At 39.1% G+C, this 15,307-nt stretch overlaps 1 protein-coding gene across 2 annotated transcripts; it reads left to right on the forward strand.

Moving 5' to 3' along the window:
- Nucleotides 1–5,166: 5,166 nt before the first annotated feature.
- Nucleotides 5,167–14,473, forward strand: paxip1 (PAX interacting (with transcription-activation domain) protein 1). Of its 2 annotated transcripts, none has more exons than XM_088397047.1 (23): nucleotides 5,167–5,259; nucleotides 7,221–7,355; nucleotides 7,537–7,580; nucleotides 7,701–7,764; nucleotides 7,955–8,065; nucleotides 8,184–8,259; nucleotides 8,556–9,074; nucleotides 9,389–9,492; nucleotides 9,604–10,492; nucleotides 10,725–10,819; nucleotides 11,133–11,228; nucleotides 11,454–11,591; nucleotides 11,677–11,798; nucleotides 11,884–12,068; nucleotides 12,146–12,189; nucleotides 12,323–12,390; nucleotides 12,475–12,577; nucleotides 12,721–12,889; nucleotides 13,033–13,133; nucleotides 13,458–13,592; nucleotides 13,705–13,780; nucleotides 13,865–13,924; nucleotides 14,204–14,473. In XM_088397047.1, the coding sequence occupies exons 1-23, from the start codon at nucleotides 5,248–5,250 to the stop codon at nucleotides 14,218–14,220; spliced, it is 3,363 nt and encodes a 1,120-aa protein (XP_088253173.1). In that variant the 5' UTR covers nucleotides 5,167–5,247; the 3' UTR covers nucleotides 14,221–14,473. The 2 variants fall into 2 exon arrangements, with proteins under 2 accessions (XP_088253173.1, XP_088253172.1); XM_088397046.1 differs by lacking the exon at nucleotides 5,167–5,259 and adding an exon at nucleotides 6,296–6,514.
- Nucleotides 14,474–15,307: the final 834 nt, after the last annotated feature.

Genomic DNA, 15,307 nt, shown 5'->3' on the forward strand with positions numbered 1-15,307 from the left:
ACCTTGAATTAACTGAATGAAAATTGATGTGAGTTTGGAAGGAATATACTTCGTCATGCTATATACTTAGTAAATGTCATTTGCAGTCAGACTGAAAAACGAAAGTAAAAAGCTCTTGTCTCAGGATGTGTTGTGAATGTATGATAATCATTTTTGACGGTCCAAAGTGAATGGGCATAAACGATTTTCTGTTTGGCGTCTCATTATCACGATAGAAAGACATCAAATCATCACATTTTGGAGCTTAAACGTTATTTATTTATTTATTTATTTATTTATTTATTTATTTATTTATTTATTCATTCATTCATTCATTCATTCATTCATTCATTCATTCATAGTTATTTAGTTATTTTTATACAAGACTTTATTGTAGAGCAATAGTCACATCTTGCACCTCCACTTGTACTGTAAGTCATGGGATGAATTATATTACAATTCATTATATCCCCTATATCTTTTTATGGTATAAAAAAATATAGTGTGTCTGTTTATACTTTATGTTATGTTAGATTTAATTTGCAACTAAAGAAAACAAATTGTAGTATAAATAAATGATGAATTTTACATACATTTTGTCTTTATCTCATAATCATTTAAGTGATAACTTCAAGTCTAACGTCAAGACTTTGCAGCTGTTTTGGCCCACATTTCTATTTAGCTATTTATTTTTGCGTTAGTTACGCCAATTTTGAAAGTTGAATAATTATCAAATCAGAAAAAAAAAGAAATTTGTCCTTTTTTGGCTTAAGGGTTTAAATTTATAAGGGACAACCCAGCTGTTGATAAGCCTGTAAATAAAAACTGCTTTGCAGTTTCTTCATTTGAATATTTAAATGATTAGTCACAATATTCAAGAACAAATGAACATCTAGGTACTGTAATGTTCTGTAAGGACATATAGTCTCATTAAGTCTCAATATATTTATTTGCATCACATATAGTAAAAAATATCTTCAAATTTATGGTCACTTACATAGTATTGTATATAAGTAACACAAAGCATCAAGCACTGTTTGTTTGTATGTTGTTTTTATACCATTTCAGGATAGCATGATTGAATAACAATTTTTGCATACACTGTTATGTATTTCCAATGCAAATGCGTATACTCATACTTGAAATCAATTAATGGAGTCCCATGAAAATACCCGAACATAATTTGAGGTCAAAATGAAGTTGACCTGTTGCTAATAGGCTATTTTGTGGTTTTGCTAACAGAATGTACAGAGGAGTACGATTTTCTCAGAGTACCTGTTTAAACGCTTCGACGTCATTCTGATCCAAAAGCGGCATATCATTTCCATCAATTAGACTTTGGTTGATGTGCAGCTCAGAAGATAAGAGGTGGGCTTTGTGATACTCTGAATGCTGCTGTCTCCTACATTGTGTGGGTGCCCAGATGTGAGATGAGTCAAGAGACAAAGCAGAGGTCAGCCAGTGCCATCGGCTTCCTGTCCGCTTTACAAAACCTCCCAGAGGGGGAGGTGGGAAGAGAGGGGCTCCGAGGTTAGGGGACACTTCCTATTCCACTCTGTGCGCTCTGTTTACACAGGGACAGGGGAATTAGTGCAAAGCCACACAATCATCACACACACGCTAACGCATCATACTAGGAAATGGAGATGGTTGAACTGTGACCTCTGTTCACAAAAAAAAATTCATCACGACAACAGACTTTTTTGTGCTGTGCATGTACTGTATGTATAGTGTATTTGAGGGACATAAAGAGAAAAATCTCAGACTCAGAAAAGGCACTAAAAGTCACAGAAATAGATTATTCCCATAGCTAAATAAATAATGAAATCAACCAAAATAAAACAGGTGATTTTTTTGTTGCCATGATAAATGAATAATTACGGTCAATCTAAATTTAGATTACAATTTTCTCTATAATAAATACCATATCTGCTGATGATCATTTATGACAAAGATAGGCATATTTGTATTCCATCTACATAGATTCTATGTAGATTAAATACAAATATGGCCTTAAAATAATCGAAGTTGTGTTGAAAATCCACCCACTTCCTTGGTAGCAAAATGTCAAATACTTCTTGACAATATTAATGATCTCTCTGGATGACGTTTACAAATGTTTTTGAGACGACTTTTATATTGGACGTCAGATAGTAGTCATTATGTCGTACGCAATCCTTGTGTATCTCGTATAATAGAGAAATCAAGATCATGAAAAATCCCTTAGAATATTTAATCACATTTCTAATTATGTCATTATTGAAAACCATTATTTAAACTGCAATTAACTGTCGAAATCTTCTGTGATAATTCTGAAGAAACAAATTTCATCCACAGTTATTTTTATCAGAGTGGAAATCATCAGTCTAACATTGTGTCTAATATTTTGCCCAGTAGCCACACGAAGTTAGCCCAATGTCGCTCTGTCTCATGCAGGGTAAATATTGCAATCAATTTGATTGGAGAGGAGTACCTACTGTTGTGTCCAGTGAGTTTATGGTTCCATTCTCCCCTCCACCCACCCCCCTAATATAGACCAAAACTAGATTTAACCCTTACCTGAAAACACTCATCCTCCTGTATCTGCTTTTCCAGCACCACTCGGTGCATGTGTTTCAGTCCGGAGCGTTGACAGCATGTTCAAAAGGCTGTGAGTAGGCTTGTTACTATCAGTTACTGCTTTAATCCCCCTGATCACCATGCCGTGGATTAACCTGGTGTGAAAGCAGCCCACAGGCCCGACTGATGGGCCTCCCTGGCTCCAGAAGAGCTTGGCAGCCTGGACTGGATGCTCAGTCCTGCATGAGTTCACCGCAGTCATGGGTGACAAAGGGAGGTTTTGCTCCACTGCTTTTTCAAATTTAAAAGCTCTCTCAAACTTTCTCCTCTGGAGAAGAAAGGGTGCGTCCCAGTGAGTGATTCCTGAAGCTGTGTGTTACGTTTAAAGTGACACACCATGACACCAAATGATGAAAACACCATCAACTATTGTGTAATTGTTCATCACACTCTGTGTGTTTGCAGGCTTTAAGGGAAACCCAAAAAAATTACATCAAGGTTGATTTAAATAAATAAATAAATAAATACATAAATACATAAATAAATAAACCTACCACACCCACAGTTTTCCATAAGTAAGGTAAAAAACGACCCCAATTAGAATAAATGGATTTTATTCTGTAAACTTGACAAATTATTTCATATTTTGTTTTATGATGCTTTATTTTTTATCAAAAATTATGTTCGGCCAGATGATTTTTTCTGTGTCCAACTGGTATTGTTAATCATGGGGAAAGCGTAGTCGATGTCACGTCACAGTTGATTAAAATTAAAAGATTTTTGGAGTTAACCTTAGAAATTAAATAGAAAGTTCTTGGAGTCATTTTTGACCCCAAGTATGGAAAAGTGTGGTACCAAATGGGTGTTCCAGCACGCTTTTCCTTGTTCAAAGTCGGAAAAGGCCGATTTACCACTTTCATTGATTGCAGCATAATAAATTTGCAGGTCCTCAATCAGTAGAGGCTCCCTCTAGCGGTTATTTGTGTCTATGGGCTTCTTCTGCGTAATGCGCCAATGGAGCACATCACAGCGGCAGCGCGATACTTTCTTGGCTCCTTCGTGCACTTTTGTCAATTTGTGGATAATGCCTGTCACCGTGACTACAAATGGCTTTTCCAGACTGAAATATGCTCTTGAATTTCTGTATTGCAACTTTTTCAGATCTTTTGGCTTACTTCAGTTTGTCAGACAGGTTCTTTTCAAGTGATTCGTTGTAGTTGTTTTTTTCAACAAATGTACAAAACTTTGCAAAAATGTTCATGGTGTAATTATGGGGTGTTTTAGAATTATGAGAAAAAACAAATCTATTTCATTTAAGATGGGTAATAAGTGAAAAGTGTAATAAGTGAAAAACATGACCTTGTCCACCAGCACTTTTAATGTTCTCTTTCACCACGGATCAGACAATCATCCATGGACAATTATTCAAACAATTCCGGTTCAGGTTTGAAATGCCCTAATTAAAAGTGTGTTGCTTAGTCTCTTTTTAATCAGATGGTGCTGATTTAATCTTGCTGGAAGTAAGTACCACTCCCTGAAACACCCAGGGGAAGTTGATTGTCAGGCAATTTGTGACTTCTTTTGTTCCGTTTTTGGCTCTTGGAGGTCACTGTCTCTTTTTAAATTAAAAACACTAGTATTAAAACGTCCTTTGTTCCATTTCATTTGCTATACTTCATTTTGTTATGCAAAATGGGCTCATATGCTCAAGACTTGGCTCAGTATTTGTTCCTCCTCCCTCTCCATCCAGAATGTAAGATTGCTTTGACTCCCAGTCAGATCTCCTCGTCTATTTATCTTGGATTTTCATTCTAGTCACTGTTGCATTTGATGACATCTCATTGTTACAGAGGGTCATCAATAGTGCAACCCTTTGCTTAGTCATATGATTACATGGTAATAACATATTTATGATGTAATTTTGACATTTCTTCCTCAAGATGCAGTTATTGCAATTTCTTATGCATATTTACTGAAGCATATGAGCTGAGTTACCGTAGTCACACATCTCTATCAATGCTCCAGAATAGCATCCAAAGGTGTCAGTCATTCATGCACTGTGTCTAATTGTGTTGGAGAGGTGACATGAAGATAGATTTTACATCCTAAAGTAAGACGCTAATGATAGGTGATGTGTCTAAAGGATAATGTCTCCATTTCACACCCACAAAGTCATCAGGTGATGTATGTCATTAATGTGGCTGAGAGAGCTTATCCAATTATTGCTCTCAATTGGCTGCAGCTCATTTTGACAGTCAAGGTTTTTAAAAACTGACCCATCTATAATTCACCGTGTAGGATGTCTCATTCCTAAACGCGCTGGTTTGATCATTGGCTTGAGACTAATGAATTAAGTAATTAACCAATGTATCAAATTGTCAATGAAATGACAAGATGCAAAATGGTCAGTTGGTTTGAAGCGCACATTTTATTTTGGGGAGGTATCACGTGATTCTGTGTTATTGTGTGAGTGGTTATTTCAAAGGCAAACTAAAACCAAGTTTCTTTCTTTTTTTTTTTTTTTGACAAGATGTTGTATGTGTCAACACTTGTCAAAACACAGTACAGTAGAACCCCGGAAGTCAACCGCCTCGGAACTCACCACATTAAGTAAAATTGGTGAGCCGTGATTGAGTGTGACCTCTGACCTGGCGACTGTGATGTCATTTTCAGTCGACAGCAAGTAAAAAAAAATGGCCGCTCCGTGAGATGGACGAAAAGGTACACACAAATACTCAAACATGCATGCACAGATAGATTTCTAATTCAGGTTTCATTTTCTGGATTCCCTGGTAAGTTTTATGCATGTCATGTGAATAACAGATATTAATGTTGCGTATGTGTAGGCTATGCAATAACAATTCTTAACTATAGCGCTGCCGCCATCAATTATTTGCTAATTGACGAGTCTCTGATAGTTGTTTAAATTAGTAGACTAATTAGATCATATGTAAATCGCATCATATCGCACCAGCAAGCAGCTGCTCTTACATAACCATCATTAGCTTACAGCAGGGGTGGGCAATTAATTTTGCAAAGGGGCGACATGAGAAGAACGTCTGCTGTAGACTACACGCGAAGTACGGTCACCAACAAGTAGTAGTACTGGGCAGGCTAACGAGTTAGCGGAAAGATGCTAATTCGCGATCGTGCTAACACGCGAAAACGGACTTCTAAAGGAATGGAAACGAACATTTGGAGCAATAATACATAGTTCTAAAAGTTAGACACATGTTTCCGCAATCTAGAAGTTTTATTTTGAATTTTAAATGTTTTATTCATTTCGAAGAAAAAAAATCCGCGATGTAGTGAAACGCGAAGTAGCGAGGGATCACTGTACTGTACATGTTTTTCAAGCCTGATGACAACTCGTTTGCTAAATGAAGTTATTGTCATGAAGATGTCATGAGGTCAAGTCGAATGAAGTCTTCTGTTTAGAACAAAAACTGATGGAAGGAACCTTCAAAATGAATGTCAACGTTCTCTTCATCATCGCCTCACCTCAGTGGGGCGGAAAGGGTTACCGCAAAATGAGAGAAAACACTAACCCGAATAGTATAGGGGTGTCAGAGGTTTGTAAGAAAAACATGCATGATCTTGAAGCTCGCTGAATGTTTTTTTTTCTGCGCAAGGTGTCTCCGTAGCTTTATTATAATTCTTTTTTGGACTGAATTCATGTTCGGATGATTGAAAAAGCATGTAGACTTTGGCCCTTTTTTTTTACACACCCTCTTCATTTGTGAATGATCTCGTCCATGACGCGCTCACCGATTTGGCGCTAGAGAAGCCCGGGTCTCCTGCTCTAAGCACACAGCAGGCGCAGTAATGTGCAGTTTTTAAACCTTCAGCTATAGGATCGCATAAATGTTTCATCATATGAATTTAATGGACAATCATGTCTGAAGAGGAAAGTAAGGTTGTTGATGAACTTTTTAAAGATGTCAAATTCTACGTGGTTGGGGACATTGACCCAAAGGTGAGACTGATGTTAGCTCCTCTTAGCTAGTATGATAGCATTTTAACTTGTTAGCACTATTGAATCTCAATGGGTTTTGTTGCACAAGCTAACTAGCTGGCTAACAGGCTGTCTTGCTACACTCGAAATAGCGCGTTTGATCGAGCGATCATTTGATCAATGGCGACATTAGTATTCTTTCTTTCATAGGATCTCCCGTAAAGTTGTGTGCTTGCTAATAAATGATCGCACAGAAGAACTTTGCTCCTAGCGACGTTTTGTGCACTCAAATCTCAAGTGTACTGACTCTTAGGTTCTCAGCTGCATGTAGCTCCGTTTTATAAATCTGTTGACTCGTGGCGTAACAATATAAAGTTATGTTGTCATGCATATTGAATGACTAAAGTTGATCTGAGCTACGTTTATGTACCAAAGTGAATAACTTTGACAGTGTTCATTTGCGTCAACCTGTCAACATTTTACTCCATCTGCGGTGTTTTACTTCCTGCCAAATAGTGCACCCTCGTCTCGCTTCATATAATTGTTTATTTTTCTTCAAATCGTTTCTAAAATGTAATCTAGCGTTAGACAAATGAAGTTTTGGTGGGAACTAGGATGACATAAGGACGTCATGTGGGCGTGACACGATGCTGAAATTATGAATGGAATATGATGTTACACGCTAATTGTCATTTGACTGGGTGAACTCTTTATGGCCATATTTTAGGTGGTGCAGCTGTTGAAAGACGGAAAAGGCAAAGAGGTCTCCTACAATGCTCTGGCCACTCATATTATTGCAGAGGATGGGGACAACCCAGAGGTGGGAGAATCTCGTGAGGTTTTTGATCTGCCTGTGGTAAAGGTAAGAAGTCAATCCAATCTCGTGTTTAGTGAACATCAAAATTGACAATTGTAAACACTTCGTTTTGGTCAGTCGGGAAAAACAAAAATAACTTCAGTCTGCTGCAGAGAAAGTCTAGTTACAGGCACAGTGGGTATTTTAATTGTATGATTAATTCATGATGATCAGTCCTGTTTTCCAGCCATCCTGGGTGATCCTCTCTGTTCGATGTGGAGACCTTTTACCGTATCCTTCCGAAATGTCGAATGTATGCATTATGTGTATTCCCTGATATATTTGAAGAAAAATGTTCTAATAATTCCATGATAGAGTTGACTATGTTTTCTTAACCAATAACCCACACAGTGTCACAGGGTTCTCTCCAGAATCGGGTCAAATATTTTTTGGAGTGACAGCCTGTCTTCCTCGTGTGAGTAAATGCATATTATACTCATTTCTGAAATATGATGCAGAGATTTTGATAAGATTGGTCAAATATTCATGTATGGACACATTATTCTTAATAATGGAAATAAATAATTTCTACATTAAAAGTCATAACTTCTTCCATTTTTTTTATTGCTATTATGACTTTTTTTTTTTTTTTTTTTTTTCCACAGCTTCCAGACGACCTCAATGCATTGTGGGCATATGTAACTTTTTATGGCGGAGAATGTCAGCTTAACCTTAACAAAAAAGTAACTCATTTGGTGGTGAATGAACCAAAGGGGGTAATTGGAAGATTTGTTTCTGAATTTCATATTTTCTAAAAGAGAACTGATTTCACTATTGCAAATACAGGTATTTATTCTTGCCGAATTCAGTTATGTGTTTTTGTTTTCACTCCAGGCCAAGTTTGAGTGTGCCCTTAAACATCCTGGAATTAAGATTGTCACTCCAGACTGGATAACAGATTCAGTAAAAGGTAAAGTTCAGGTCTCTCTGCGACTGAGGATTTTCTTTTTCTATCTGAATAATTTAATCAAGAATTGTAATCACAACTTTCAAAAGAGTAACAGTTCATCTTCAGTGACTATTCCAAGTCAGGCAACAATTCTGTGTACACTCAAGTCTCCCTGTACGTCTCCATTGCTACACATCGTCAAAGTCCACTAAGCATGTAATTGTGAGATACATGACACACAAGTCCCTCAATTGGGCAACGTTACCTTGCCAAAAGTTCCATTATGAATGTTAAAATTTCCAAACTTTCCACTACAGCTAAGAACCGGAATGATGAATCGCTCTATCACCCTCGACTTACTTATGTGGAGCCAGAGGAAGCGGATGAGAGTGAGCCAGAGTCATATGACCAGCGCTCCCATTCGGATGGAAGCTACAGTCCGCGACGCTCCCGGATGTCCAGTGGTGGCTCATCAGCAGAGTCAAGTCCTCGCAGACGACCTGGCCCCAAAAAACTGAACTCCATCTCTCCGTCGTCCCCACGGAAAACTGAACGCCGCAGCGAGCGCATGTTTGACGACTCTGACGATGACTCGTCCACAGAGAAGGAGGGCACTAACCTCAACTGGACACCAGCTGAGGTTGTGACACCAACGCCTCCATTTGCATCAGGCACGGCCAGGCGGCGAAGTGGGCCACCTGGCAACAAGGATCCCGTATCCTCAACAGGCAGTGGGTTGATCAACCTGTGTGCCACTGTTCCTCCAGTCCCTGGTGCCGGACCCATATCAACAGAGGTCCGCACTGCTGCTGCCATCAGTCAAAATGCACAACAAGGTCAGTAGATACAAAGATGCAAGGCTTTGTTGACATAGTAGAGGTATAGTAAAATCTTATGCAATGTATTATTTTATCATTATCATTTGTCATCATCACCCCCCCCTTCAATATCGTGATTGCAATGTTAGATGCGATTTTTCCCAAGGCCACTTTACTGTTTATTTTTTTATACAAGCAATAAATTAATCTGTAATATTAGATTTAGATTAGTATATTTTAGACATGTTTGCATACATTTTATGTTGTCATGATCAGTTCAATTACTTAACTTGTGAAATATTTTTTATTGATTTATTTTTTGGGTGTATCAGTTCCAGACAACATGCCCGGTTGGAGCCCAGCCGCTAGAACACTTCGCAACATTACCAACAATTCTGACATGCAACCAACTATTCGACCCACCAATGTAGCACATGTAAGACATTCTAAAAGTGGATGTTTTTTTTTTTCTTCTCTTTATAATTGTTCTTATATTACTGTTGTGGGACAAATTCGATATATTTAAGATGCTTTATTTCTTTCACAGATTATCCAGAATCTGACTGCCAATCAGGGAAAGCCAATAGAGCAACAAACCAATCAAAGCCATGCTCAGACTCCAAACAGTAACAACCCCCTTCTGTTCAATCAGTCCAAAATGGCTGGGCAACAACTCACTGCGCAGCAACAGCAGCAGCAGCAGCAGCAGCAGTTAATGCAACAGTCACATCAGGCAGTTCAACAACACCATCAACAGTTACCCCAACAAGCGCAACACCCAATGATGCAGCTCCAACAGCAGCAGCAGCAACAACAGCAGCAACAGCAGCAGCAGCAGCAGCATCAAATGATGCAGCTACATCACCAACAGCAACAGTCACAAGTTGTACAACAGCAGGGGTTCCCTCAGTTGTCCCAACAGCATCAGTTCCTCCAGCAGCAGCAGCAACAGCAGCAGCAGCAGCAGCAACAACAACAAATGCACCAACAGCAGATGTTTTCCCAGCAGCAGCAGCAGCAGCAGCAGCAACATACCTTCTCTCAGCAGCAGCTGCGCCCACAGCAGCTCTTACGCCCTGGTCTACAGCAGCTGCAACAGCAGCAAGCTCTGCAACAACAGCTCCAGCAATTCCAACAGCAGCAACGCATGCAGATCTTACAGCAACAACAACAACAACAACAAAATCAACAACAATTACACCAACAGCATCTCCAGCAGCAACAGCAACAACACTTCTTGCAACAGCAGCAGCAAATCCAGCAGCTGCAGCAACAGCAGCTGCAGAATCATCATCAGCAGGCCATACAGCATCAGAACCAACAGGCCATGCAGCAGCAGCAGCAACAGCAGCTTCAGCAGCAGCAACAAACTCTTCAGCCGCAGCCACAGCAGCCTGCTCATATCTCTCTTTTTGGACATGAGCCAGGACAAGAAAGTGAGTAGGAAATTGGCTTTTTCGATATACATTGACCTCTGAGCAAATTTAACGTGAGCTCCAAGCCATTCATTTGAAATAAGCATTATAACTTCAAACGTAACATTGACCACGTGACTTTTTCAACACACAAAAATAGTACTCGTGCATAGCCTTTCTCAAAATCAACCAAGCTCATCCTTCTTGTGTAAATATATTTATGAACTGTTTTTTTCCCCTCCCAATGTCACAGTTCCACAGGACGGGTTTTTGCTGGGATGTGTGTTTGCCATTGCTGACTATCCAGAACAGATAGCAGACAAACAGCTGCTGGCCACATGGAAACGGGTAAGATAATTAGGTTTCACCAACACGTGGTACATGGTTGTTAATAACTCATTCACTAACTCATTTTAGAGCAATCGGGGCCAATTTTTATATGAACACCAAACTACCAAATAAGAAGAGACTCTCTTTTCACCAGGAAGAATTGTGCCTCTTTCCATTCTTTTATAGTTAGTGTTAGGAAAAAAAAAAAGGTAGTTTGCACTTTGCACAAATATTTCTCCCAGTGCATTCACAAACTTTGCTGATCTCATATTTAAAATGGAGCATCGGCATCATCACAATGGTCTTAAAAGAACCTTCCCTCCACTTGCAGGTGATCCAGTTCTATGGTGGTGTTGTTGACCCCTCCCTGACCAGTCAATGTACTCACCTGCTTTGTGAGAGTCAGGTCAGCAACATGTATGTCCAGGTAAGGATGCTTGTTTCTGTCTCTAGATGGTGTCTCGAGTACAGCAGCATCAAACACTGGCTTTTCAAAGCAAAGAGCTTGTCAGCAAATGTTTTTTGCTAACACATACCAACCAACAAGATGTGATACGTATGTTAAAGATAAAACATGCTTACGCAGCAGCATGTCAAGCTATTCTCTTTTTTGACATCCTTGGCATTGGGTTGATTGTCTCTGACCTACCAGGCCCTCAGAGAGGGAAAACGCTGTGTGACAGCCCACTGGTTAGACACAGTCCTCAAACGGAAGAGGATGGTGCCTCCTCATCGGACGCTTCACCTGCCATTTGCCTTCCCTCCTGGAGCCAAGCCTTGCTCTCAACATGTACGTCCTACTAACATACTTTCTATTTCGAATATCTCGATGATATTGCATGCTTCTTATTCTAATCAGCCTTTCCTCCTCTTAGATTATATCTGTGACTGGTTTTGTGGATGCTGACAGAGATGACTTGAAGCTGATGTCGTACTTGGCCGGTGCCAGATACACCGGGTACCTGTGTCGGAGCAACACCGTCCTTATCTGCAAAGAGTAAGGAGGGACTTGCATTGTCATGTTTTTTTGTTTTGTCGTCACTACCACAATTAATTTGTCTGTGCTGTGGGTTTCTCTTTAGACCCACTGGGCTCAAGTATGAGAAGGCCAAAGAGTGGAAGATTCCATGCGTAAACGCTCAGTGGATGTGCGATATTCTTCTGGGAAACTTTGAAGCATTAAGACAAATTCAGCACAGCAGATACTCAATTTATACGCACCCTGAGCCGCTGGTGCCAAACCTCCAGTTGGTCCAGAACTTGCTTGGTATGTACTGTTTTGAGCAGCCTGTTTACTGTCATTTAAACATAATTTAAGATGTTTTGATTTCCAATTTTATATAGCTCCTTGGAGAACACCCGTCAAAGTATCTCAAGAAGCTTTAGCAGTGAGTTTGTTGCCACTTTTATTGGTTTTCTACATTTCTTCAAATTGTTGACATTCCAGTCCGATTAAAGACTCGAGGTACAGTTTTGTTGACTTTGCTTGACTTCCTTGTTCTCTTTATGAACTTTGTTTAGAACCTGCTGCTCATCCAGAAACAGAAGCTGGCTGACTCCACAAACCAGCCAGCCAACAAAAAGGCCAGGTTAGTCCCGCAGATCTCACTTTTGCCTTTTTGCTTTGTGTACTTCCTTTTAGCCAGTGCTTATTTTGTGCGTGGTTCACACAGACTGGAGGAGATCCAGTCCCCCAGTAAGAAGCTTCCACCAGAGTCCACTCCAAGAGTTGTTTTCACAGGGTTCGACCCCACTGAAGTTCAGCAATACACAAAGGTGAAACCATCACAAGAGTCCAATTCTTTCTCCAATTGGAGATTCAATTAATAATACTAGATAGGTTGTTTTAAAACCACAAAAGCATTGTTCTGAGACTGCATGTAAACATCTAACTTAAGCTCCCTCTCTCCCTCCCTTAGAGGCTGCATGCTTTAGGTGGTGAAGTAGCAGAGGGCAGTCTGAAGGCGACTCACCTGGTGGCAAGTAAAGTGATGCGCACCATCAAATTTCTCGCCGCAATGTCTGTGGTGAAACATATCGTCACCCCAGAGTGGCTTGAAGAGAGCTGGAGGAGCCAGAAGTTTGTTGGTATGTTTTGTATTGATATGAGCAATATACTCTTGAGTGCAACCCTTTCAAACTTGGAGTTAACAATTATGATGTTAAGTTCACTTATCAGTGTAGTTCAAGCTAACGTGGATGACAGCGCTGTACTTGTGTCTGTCTTCCAGATGAACAGAGCTACATTCTGCGGGATACCGAAACCGAGGCCTTGTTTGGTTTCACTCTGGAAGAATCACTCAAGAAAGCTCACAGTGCACCACTCTTCAAGGTGATATGGACAAACGTTCAGGGACAGTTACAATACAGTGGGTCCTTGGCTTGCAACAGTCCAAAAACAATTACTTCTGTACTTATTGTTGTTAAGCCGAAACACACCACATGATATTCATACCTACAATAATGATTGTTAGATATTACGGAAATGAAATTCAATGATGTGCGTACTTCCTCTGATTGATTACTATATTTTTTTAGACAGTAACGTGCACTTAAAATCCTTCAATTTTCTCAAATAGGACAACTTGGATGTCGATTCAAGGTTGATCAAAAAAGGACTAAATTTTCTGTACTGTTTTTTTTTAATGTGATGTAGGGAAAGTATTTTTATCTAACCCCCGGAATCAGCCCCAGCCTCAGCAGCATGAAGTTGATTGTAGAAAGTGCTGGAGGGAGAGTGGTCGCCAAACAACCTTCTTACAGGAAGATTATGGAGCATAAACAGAACAAGGTGAGTTTGGTGCTTGACCTGATAAAGGATGATGACAGGGACAAAAAATAAAAATTAAGAAATAAAGTATATATACTGTGAGGACTATAAAATGCATTTTGTTTTGCTGCAGAATCTCCCAGAAATCATCTTGATTTCGTGTGACAATGATCTACACTTGTGTAGAGAGTACTTCGTCAAAAACATTGGTAAAGTCTGCACACACAAACGCACATTGTGTATGAGGAGCATCTGAAAGTGTGTGTTGATTCTGTGACATGTTTGTTGTCCAGATGTCCACAACGCTGAGTTCATTCTGACCGGAGTTCTCACCCAGAAACTTAACTATGATTCATATCCTTTTACAGTTCATCCATCTGTATGATTTTGAATTAGGGCAGTTTGATTAAGGTTTTAGTATTGATGATTATTCCATGAAAAAACAACAATATCGATCAGTCATTTCTATAGCATGTACGCCCAAGCACAGAACAATATTTTAGTATATCATTTTAAAATGAAAAGTTGCAAAAGTTGAGCAGAGAGAAACGGACTTGGCAAATGCTATCTTGTACAAACTGAAATGCGATTAGTGAATTAATATCGCAAAATACGATTCCTTGACATTCACACGTATAAGTTCACTTGATGAAACAATGAAGACAATGAAGAGGAGCAATCTGTTAAACCACACTGACTTTTCTATGTTTTTACTTTTGTGCATAGATAATCCAGTGTTTTTTGTAGTTTTTGGTATATGTTTCGGAATAAATAAATAGATGTTATTTTTGTCAGATTAATGTTCAAATTTTGGACTGTTTTAAATCTTGTTCTCACTGTTCAATGTGTACAGGCTTAATCGGTAATACAATGCTTCTTTTGGAGTAAAATTGATAATTATTTGTGAAGTTGTTTTCCTTTTTCACTCCCAACACGTGTAGTGATGATGGTTGTCAATTTGCGAGCACTGTCTTCAGATATTTATGCTTCAAATATACTAATATTTTAAGATAAAAAGGCAGACTTTTTAGAACAAAAGCTCGCTCTCCTCATTTAAATTGGTCTCGAAAGCTTTCTTGAAGGTATCCCTTCAAGGTTTGAAACCATAATTCCTGATAGATTTGATTTAATTAATTGTTAATAATGGTTTGGGGTAGTTACTGGTGAAGTTCTAATTGCAGACTGTCAAACAGATAGCCTGAGGCCTTGTGTCGGCGGGGAGGCTGCTTAGGAGTGAGGCACTTCATGTCGCTTGCGGTGCTGCCCTCAAAACTACCAAAGACTGAATTAGACAACCTGAGCCAAGGTCATGTGCTACATATTGTATTAAGTTAATGCTACCATCTCTACCCATGTATTGTATTTGTTCAGATCCATCCATCTGCTGTCATAATATGGGTCGTGGGTGACCTTGAGGTAAGCTGGGCTACACACTTTGCATATCAACAAATAACCATTCACAATAAATGTGTAGGTTAGTTGAAAATGGACTAGTCTACAAAAAACAACCTATGAGAATTGAATAGAATAGAGTAGGAATAGACTTACTTAAGGTCACTTCATTTAACCTTTTAACTACATTGTTTTTACTCACTACTCCAAAATATTGTTGGTTGAATGTGTACTGCTTTATGCGGTGTATAAAAAAAAAAAAGTAGGCATACTTAAAACTAAAAATATTTTGGATCTCTTGATAGTGAGATCATGTACTAATATGAAAATATCACCTCCTTTAA

Source organism: Syngnathus floridae, chromosome 14 (assembly GCF_059516105.1).
Source record: "Syngnathus floridae isolate MCC-2025c chromosome 14, RoL_Sflo_1.0, whole genome shotgun sequence".
NCBI classification, from domain to species: Eukaryota; Metazoa; Chordata; class Actinopteri; order Syngnathiformes; family Syngnathidae; genus Syngnathus; species Syngnathus floridae.